This window comes from Poecilia reticulata, chromosome 10 (genome assembly GCF_904066995.2).
Source record: "Poecilia reticulata chromosome 10, P_reticulata-male-v2, whole genome shotgun sequence".
Taxonomy (NCBI): domain Eukaryota; kingdom Metazoa; phylum Chordata; class Actinopteri; order Cyprinodontiformes; family Poeciliidae; genus Poecilia; species Poecilia reticulata.
In genome coordinates this window covers 28024940-28034517 of record NC_088839.1, presented here as the reverse complement: position 1 = coordinate 28034517, position 9578 = coordinate 28024940, and the positions used below count along the sequence as shown (strand labels likewise).

Here is a 9578-nt window from a genome sequence, read left to right as displayed (position 1 = left end):
CGATATCCTAATTCTAATAAAGGAAGTCGGATGTCGTGTAACTAAAAACACGTCAGGTTTCTAACACTTGACTTTCGATCGACTGTGCTTTTTTAGTGTCTGTTCCCAAATATAAAATACTTTTTTTTAAAATAGAAGAACTCAAAACTCATAACGTCGTTTTTTTTTGAAAGGCCTATGAAAAATACAACTGATAGTTCAATTCAGAAACTTCTTATAAATGTATTAAAATCGGTGCTATATTAACAACAAAGCTATCAATATAAAATGTAACATTAAATTACGAATATAATACAAAAGAAAAGATTGAGACACACATCCTAGCCAAAACCAAGTCCATTTCTAACAGTCTGTTTCTAGCTGCAGATCACATGACGCAAACACGTTTTCTAAAGACGTCACGACGTACCACATTACAATTAAACGTAAAATGAATCCGCGGCGGAATAAAACTCGACTTTTGGAAAGTAACAGGAGGAAAACTTGTTCGTAACAGCGCTTCGTTCGGCGGAAGGTTAGTGAAATTTAACATTAACATTTTCCTCTCTGAATTACGTCCGGTCACGTTAACTTACGTAAGTTGATTAAAGTTTCCTTCCATGTCCACGTTGACAATTTGTTTACAATGGTGCTCATTCATAGGACTCTGGTAGACGACTAAACGAGAAAGAAAGGGACCCAAACGATGATATATCGATGTATTCAATGAAGTTGTTGAGACTGCTGGTGTAAATTTCGGCAACTTCCAAGTGGCAGTATATAAACATACTATAGACTAAGCACCAACACCATTGCTCTGCTTTTAACATTTTGAAAATGCGAACTTTTACCTTGCTTGCCGAAGAAAGTATACAATTTAATTTTTAACTACCAATAGTAATCTTTTATTCAGTGACATTTATGAGTTATAACTACACAGGAACGATAACCATGTTTATTGTCATTTTCCTCATTCTTTGTCCTGACTTTGGTCCGTATATTCGCCATTTAAACACTGAAAGTTTGTGCCAGGTTTTCTTGGCGTGTCGCTTTATGTGTAACCTGAACTGTAAGCATACGCAGCATATCTCATACGCATAAAAGAAACATGCTTTTAGGTATGGACAAAATGTGAAGTCATGCTAGAGGGACTTCCGTGCTTTTCTGCTGCACGGTGACTGTTATAAGGTTTAAGTTTAGATGAATTGCAAAATACATTTATTAAACATGATATTAGGATAAAAGTCTATTCTGATGCTATTATGGCAATGATAAGTACTATGACAAGAATTAAATGTGGCGGAGGCAGTGTGGTACTTTGTATACTTCTACTAGGAAGTATACTATTATGACGCTCTATCATGATAATGCTACAAGCTGAAAGCTTTATAATCCACTTAGCTTCAAAGAAAAAAAAAGTTTCAGGAATTGTTTGAGGAGCACAACATCATCTTTGAGGTGCTAACTTGTATTTCCAGTTCCCCAAATCTCTAAAGACGCATCTTGTGAGAAGTGCTGGACAAAAGTCTAATCTTCTTAAAGAAACTGCTAACATCCTGTTGCCACAGCACACCTTTTGTGGTCTAGTATGTATGGACTAGACTTGCTTTCCCAGCAATAGGGTGACCAAAACACAGTATTAGGCAGGTGGTCATAATATCTGATTGGTTGTAATGTTTATTTGATCACTGAACATTCTCACTGCAGGAACTAAAGCTCAACATGCTAGATGGGGGCGACTGTTGCACAGCTGTGGAGGCTGACCCACAGCAGCCACTGATCCTGGAAAGAGCTGAGGAGGAACCTGAGAAGAAATGGCATACTGTTGTGTCAGATCGGGCGAAGAAGCACTGCTCATGCTCCCCGGAGAAGGCGAAATCCAAAATACTGAGCTTTGTCCCAATTCTGCAGTGGCTGCCCCGCTACAAGCTAAAGGACTGGATTCTGGGTGATATTATGTCAGGACTTATAGTGGGAATCCTACTGGTTCCTCAGTCCATTGCCTACTCCTTACTGGCTGGTCAAGATCCTATATATGGTCTATACACTTCCTTCTTCTCATCTATCATTTATGCTATCCTGGGTTCCTCCAGACACATCTCAGTGGGGATATTTGGAGTGCTCTGCCTGCTTGTGGGTCAGGTTGTGGACAGAGAGTTGGCTGTTGCAGGATACCTCCCAGAAAGCAGCTTTGGCAGTAACAACAGTGATGCCTTGTTGGCTGGCCTGGGGAACAGCAGTAATGTAGAGTGTGATAGGAGCTGCTATGCTATCACAGTGGGAGCAACAGTCACCTTCACTGCTGGCATTTACCAGGTAAATTTAATATCTCACAGTTGTCCATGAAAATAAAGGTAGTTGTTAATGTGAAATTAGACATATTTTACCATATAGTTTTTAGTAAATCTTTACATTTTTAAACATTTTATTAAAGTCAAACATCAGTTACTGCTTTACTTTTTAACTTGCCTGCTTTTTAATTTCTTTCTCTCAGGTTCTGATGGGCCTTTTGCAGGTGGGCTTTGTCTCCGTCTACCTATCGGACTCCCTCCTCAGTGGCTTTGCAACAGGGGCCTCCCTGACCATCCTCACGTCCCAGATAAAGTACCTTCTGGGGCTGAATGTCCCCCGGGCGCAGGGCTGGTTCACTCTGTTCAAGACCTGGTATAGTCTGCTCACCAACATGGCAGAAACCAATATCTGTGATCTAATCACAAGCCTGGTTTGCCTGGCAGTCCTGATTCCAGCAAAGGAACTGAATGATCGCTTTAAATCCAAGCTAAAGGTAAAAATACAAAGAGTTAAATTTGTATTTCTATTTGCATGTCTTAGACTGCTTAATCACTGAGAGAAATCCATACTCTTTTCTCCATAGTGAAGTAAAATTTGCGATTCTGTCTGGGTTATGGTACACAAGCTACTCTCTTCTGCTATTTTCTTACATAATTAATGTGCTTATTGATATACTGCATGTTTCAGGTGCATGCTAATCTCAAAATGTATTATAAGGAAGCATAAACGGCTTGAAAAAATGGCAAAAAAAATTCAAAGAATGTTAACCCTACAATTGTGCATTCAGGAAAACATGAAAGTCATCCAAATGGATAATCAGACAGTATCGTGTCTATGAGGCACCGCATAAATAATGTTACATCTTATGCACTGGGATTGCCACTTGGTGGTGCATATGGATCACTATCAGTGGCAACCAGGCATGGCCTTCAGGATACAAGGCACAGCGAACCCATAAATAAACAACAGTAAAATGAAAATGATTTTTTTGCCATTTCTTTAAATAATCAGAAAAGTTAATGTTGCTGGTAAGAAGCTTTCAGGGACACTGAAAAAGTCATCATTACAATGTTATAAAATGATGATGGATGATTATTTTTCCCCTTTTCAATATGGCAGAAATGTAAAAATATATATATTGTCTAAAAAGTTCTTCAATATGCAGTTTATTATCAGTCCCTCAGTTAGCAACTTTCCTATACAAATTCACTTGGTTTGCATTAATTTTGAAGTCTTGTGTTCAGTTTCTTTTTCTTGTTGATTCTCCAATTCACAGATTGGGACTTGGTTTGTGACGATAGAGGTGTTGATGTGACGGTCGAATTGTAGAAACTGGGTTGTCTATGTCGGTGTGTTTGTGCTATGAGCTTTCAGTTAGGAGCTTGAGTTGGTTGTGTTCCTGTGATGTTAGTTTATCTCAGATATGCTGCAATATTAAGTGCTTAACTTTGCCCAGTTAAGTCCTGGTTTATCTACAGCTTCAAATGTTTGCAGTTACAACAGGAACCTGTCTGGACAACCCTCTGTTCCCCATGCGTCCTGTATCTGCTGTATGCTACTACTGTTACGATGACGGGTAGCTATAATAGACAGTAAATATGATCTTGGCACTGAGAATTAAACTATGCAGACTGATCTAGATGCTCAGTGCTTTGGAAACTACATTTTTGTACTGACCTGACAATGTTTAACTCACTGAAAGTTTTCAGTGAGTTGTTCAGTTCCTTGGGTGCAATTTCTGCCCAAGTTATTGCTTCATTGACTATGACATTTCTTTTATTATGCCATCAATATTTTGGTTGATGCTTAGCATACACATCCTGAGAAACAAGTTTAGTGATTCAAGATGCACCTAAACACTAAACATGTTTGAAAAAGATTTATAGTAAGCATGATTCCAGGTTCAAAGCATATAAACAAAGCCACACATATGACTGGCTCTAAATGTCAACTTTTTAATTTGATTATCGTTTTACACCAGATTTATTTTACTCATTTTTCTCTTTCCCAGGCTCCAATACCATTTGAGCTGTTTGTGGTTGTAATCGCAACCCTTGCCTCTCACTTCGGTCACTTCAACAGTAAATATGGTTCTGGAGTGGCTGGAGTCATCCCTACAGGCTTCCCCCCTCCCCAGCTGCCAGCATGGACGCTCATCCCCAATGTGGCCGTGGACGCCTTTTCCATCGCCATCGTGGGATTCGCCATCACCGTCTCCTTATCTGAGATGTTCGCCAAGAAGCACGGCTACACGGTGGATGCCAACCAGGAAATGTATGCCATTGGCTTCTGCAACATCCTGCCTTCTTTCTTCCGGTGCTTCACGACCAGCGCTGCTTTGACGAAAACCCTCGTCAAGGAGTCGACGGGGTGTCAAACGCAGATGTCGGGCCTGGTCACGGCTGTTATTATGCTGTTGGTTCTCCTGGTTATTGCTCCTCTCTTTTACTCCCTTCAAAAGTAAGTGTGTCGGAATTTCTAGATACATTAAACTTTTCTAGTTAATGTGATTTATTGTTTTTACATGTGGGTATCATATTTCACCTAAAAATTATGATCCTTGCAATCAAGGTAACATTAAGCATTCATTTGTCTGGAAAATATTTGTTGAGCAACATTGCAGCTTAGGAAAAGGTAAAATTTCTTCTATTTTTTTGTGTTCTCTCCATAGAGTGAAAATGCTTTGGTTGCTTTTAATCAAATTATTAGATTCCCCTAACAACATATTTTAAAAAAATACACACACTACAGGCACAGAGTATAAAACTTTAACATGACATAGTCATTTAAAACATTCCCAGTGTTTCAGGAAGCAGGAGGTTTACAATAGGATCTGCTTGTGTTTACATTTTGAAAAGAGGTTTCAAAGGTAGACTTTGACAAATACGGATAACCTCTGGTTATAGTTCCGATCCCATGTTGACTCGCCTGCTTCTCAGTCAGCAGGAGCTCTGCTCAGTACAAACCCCGGATACAGATGTTTTAACATAGCCATTCATTTACAACAATAAACAGGCAGTAAAATAAAGGAAAGTAGAAGCAAACCATCAATGAATACAAATTAACTCTCGCATAAGGAGTCACCCTGCATTAGTTTGCACACATATTTTGTCATGTTACAACCTTCGCCGTGCTTTTATGATTAACCAACACATTTTCTTGTAAGTAAAAATTAGAAATATGCGGCATGCAGCCACATACTTATCCAATTTTTAAACAACCATCTATTTAAGCAATTATCTTTTCTACAACTGCTATAAAATGAAAGGATGAAATGGCAAAACGTGCCCCTAAAATGGGGATACGAATCAGTGAAGACTGAGCTCGCTTGAAACTGGACAGCAGTTTGACACCCCACACGTGTCTTCATGTGGTTGCCCGATCTTTTGCAATTGGCACGTTTCATGCCTTTCCTCTTTCTCACACTGACTGGCTCACTTTGCACTTCAAACCCCCCTTGAAATTTGGCAACCCTGGTTAATGCACTCTGAGGTGAGCTGCTAAGGAGAGATATTCTGCTTAGTTCCGCTAGCAACTGCAATTTTTATCTTTAGTAGCAGATGAGCCAAACGACTCTGAGGTTTATTTTTCTTCCTTATTCTGTCCAATGAAAACTGTTTAACATGAGGTTTTTCTCTCTTCTGCATCATACAGATGTGTTTTAGCAGTTATCATCGTGGTGAACCTACGTGGTGCTCTAAGAAAGTTCAGAGAAGTTCCCCGGATGTGGCGCGTCAACAAAATCGATGCCTCAATCTGGCTGATCACCATGGCAACATCAGCGCTGGTCAACACAGAGCTCGGCCTCCTGGTTGGTGTTTTGGTGTCGGCCTTCTTTGTCCTCGGCCGGACCCAGCAAGCCCAGGTCCTGGAGCTGGGCCGCGCTGCCTCCAGGGAGCACTATGAGAACGTTTCATCCTACCGTGGCCTTCAGACACATTTTGGAGTGGCTGTGTTCAGATACGGCGCTCCGATCTACTATGCCAACCAGAGCTTGTTCAAAAAATCTCTATACAAATGTGCAAACCTTAATCCTGTGAAGGAGAAGGCTCAGCGTTTGAAATTTGAAAAGAGCAAAAAGCAGAAAGACACTGAAGAGGGAGCAAAGGGGATGTCTGAAGTTAAACAAAACAGGGAGAGTGAGGCTTCTTCATCCGTAATATTGATGCTGGACGAAAAATCTTCCAGAAGCGTACGCAGCTTGGTAATCGACTGCAGCGGCATCTTGTTTTTGGACACGGCAGGAGTGAACGCTCTGAAAGAGGTCCGCAAAGATTACAGAGAACTTGCGGTTGAAGTGGTCTTGGCCCAGTGTAATACTTCAGTACTGGACTCTCTGGAAAGAGGCGGTTACTATGACAGCAAAAAAGATGGCGAGGTAGGAAAAAACAACATGATATTCTTCACCATCGCGGATGCTGTCAGCTACGTCCAAAACCTAAATGTGCCAAATGGAGATTGTGATAACAATTCCTGAAGATGCAATAATCCATCCAAACGTCTGTGTTGGCATGTGTGTGATATACATCCAGCACACAGCTGAACAGCAGCTCTCTGCCACCAACATGCCTTATAATTCTGCTGCTGCTGCTGATGGAGGATGGTGTTACAGGTGTAGATCAGAATTATTTATTTTACCTTCAGGGGTCAAATCGAACTTAGAGAAGAGTTACTGGAAACCTTAGTTATGATGTTACAATATAATCTTATTTTTCTATTTCGAAAGCAAATACACTCAAATAAAGTGTACGCATTTTCCCTCCAACAGTTGGGAGAGGTCTAAAATTTATATTTATGTATTTTTATTTTGCTACGTCTGTCATGAAAATCTTTTCAACCTTATTTTTATTCTACCTATTTTAAATCTAGTAGTAATTTTTTTCACATGAAATAGTTTTTTTTTTGAGTGTTTCAAAATTGTTTCTAAATTTGACAGTTGATGCAAAGATAATAAAAAACCCCAGAGGAAGATGGACATAAGTAAATGAAATTGCATCATCACTGCCTTCCTCTTTATTAAAGAAAACATGCTTTGTACAAGAAACCTTCCTTATTAGTTGTCCTTCCAGTCAAACTACTTTTTGCCTTCATGAATAGAAAAGTGACGATACTAACAGGATGTTTACTTTTGTCTACTGAGGAACAAAGTTTAACTTAATCTCAGAAGCCAATCCGTATTACAAATTCTTCATAGTTTTTGTAGCAATCCTTGTTTTATTTTTAGACGATGGTTTCATCAGACATCTTTTCCACATTATGAAGCCATAATTCATGTCTGAGAACTCCCGTTTTATTCATCACATCATTGCGCTTTTGTATTTGTCTATTATGGCAAATGCTTCAAAGCATTCCTGATCAGAAATACTGTGTCCTTGACCTCATTATCTCAAAAGACCTCAGTAATGCAGCCATCTAAAAATAAATGTAGGAAGTTTGGTGTTTATAAATGCTCTATTTTTGTTTTTTACAGGATTTTTATCCCCATTGAATAAATGCTCATAAATTAAAGGTAAATGTTTTATACTACTGGTGAAAAGGAATTTAATTTAAGGCGTCTTGCACAATTTTTATTATGGAGGCCATAAAACTTATAGTCTCCATATGTTTTATGTCACTAGCAATAATGTCACTTAATAGCAATAATTTAACAATATAGTCAGGTAGTCAAACATTTAAGCATGTTATAACATTATTACATTTCAGGTTGGAGATGAAGGCTTGATTTTTGTTAGACTAGAGTAGGCTCTTGAGTAAACTTTGAGTTTTAATTCAATATTTGAATTAAAACTCAAATATTGCTTTAAACCTAAACTGGTTTTCAAACGGTAACATTTGGTGGTGTAAATCTACCACAAAACGGCTCACAACTGTTGAATTTGATCATAGTTTTAAATATATTTATTAATGCTTTGCTGAAACCAAGAGACGAAAAAGTAGAGCCAACAGCAAAAGTAAGTTTTTGAGGTGTCCAAACACTGCTGAACAGGTCTTACTGTAACATGTAAAATATGCAGAGCAGGTTGGTTGTAGTGAAGTGAATGCTATGTACTCCTCTGAGTTTTGTGGTAAGTCGTCATGGTTTCAGTTCAAATATTGGATCAGTCAGCAAGATGAAGGGTGAATATACATTGAAAAGGTTTACTGTAGGTCATCAGAATGAAAAGCAGAGCAGTTATGCAATCGTAAATGAAACGTTTAGGAAGTCGCTGTATAAATAGTTTTCTTATGCGCTGTAGCACAGGACCTGGGAATAAAATGGAGGAAGAAAAATTACTTCAGGTTTATTCTCACCAGAACAAGTAAGGAAACATTATTGCTAAGATATTATTTATATATATATATATATATATATATATATATATATATATATATATATATATATACACACACGTACAGAAAATGGATGTCTGTAAAGGCTGTATGCACATTGTTTAGGTGTGACTGTTCACATTCCATTGGAACTTGATTATGGGTGTGGGGGCTGTAAATAAATGTGGACTCACCAGTTTTACTTGTTTTGTTACAATTATCAATTATAGGACTTTTCCTGCTGAATTATACTGAAGAGACTTTTGTGCTTTTGCTAAAAAAAAAAAATCCGTTAGGTAACTGAGACGTGATTTTTGTGTGTGTGTGTGTGTGTGTGTGTGTGTGTGCTTCTAAGACCATCATCTATAAATCAAAGTATCTATGCAAAAATCCATATTACAGCCTTCTCTTGTGTATAGTTTTGTTGTTTTTAATATGAGTAAATCCTTGAACCAAAAGAAGAGCACAATTATTTTTATTGCTTTAAGGCTCAGGTTTATTTATTTCACAGTATAGACAAGAAGTCAGAAAGTATGATGTAGAACCACAATGTTACTCTTTACAAGAACATTTATATGGTTGTGATATTTTAATAAATAAATAAAAGCATAATTTCACAATTTTTGGTTTTCTTGTTCTTTATAGCTTCTCTTTGTAGTTTAGTCCCAATAAAATCCCCAAATTCCAGTCTAAATGAATCTGTCACCAATTGTCTTACATTTGCTTAAAATTTGTGTTTTACAGAGATTAAATGACAACTTCTACTTTTATAATCCTGTGGAAACTGTGGAATGGAGCTTTCTGGAGAATTATCACTCCCTGTGGTGTAACCATAAGAGTTTAGTTTAATATTTTTATAGGATTAAATAAGGACATAAAGATTTCAATTTACCCTCCATTTTCTCTTGTGAATTATTCAGTGCTTAAGAGTCTGTGCTCATTGAGAAGGTAAAGATATAATAATGCAAAATTGGTTGCATTAAATAAGTCAGGCAGAC

The 9578-nt window shown here is 38.0% G+C and overlaps 1 protein-coding gene across 1 annotated transcript; it reads left to right on the top strand.

The window, feature by feature from the left end:
- The first annotated feature begins 362 nt into the window (after positions 1-362).
- Positions 363-9200, top strand: slc26a2 (solute carrier family 26 member 2). The gene is made up of 5 exons (XM_008420853.2): positions 363-514; positions 1687-2295; positions 2474-2764; positions 4283-4731; positions 5926-9200. Exons 2-5 carry the CDS (start codon positions 1702-1704, stop codon positions 6746-6748), a joined length of 2157 nt encoding a protein of 718 aa, XP_008419075.1. The 5' UTR covers positions 363-514; positions 1687-1701; the 3' UTR covers positions 6749-9200.
- Positions 9201-9578: the final 378 nt, after the last annotated feature.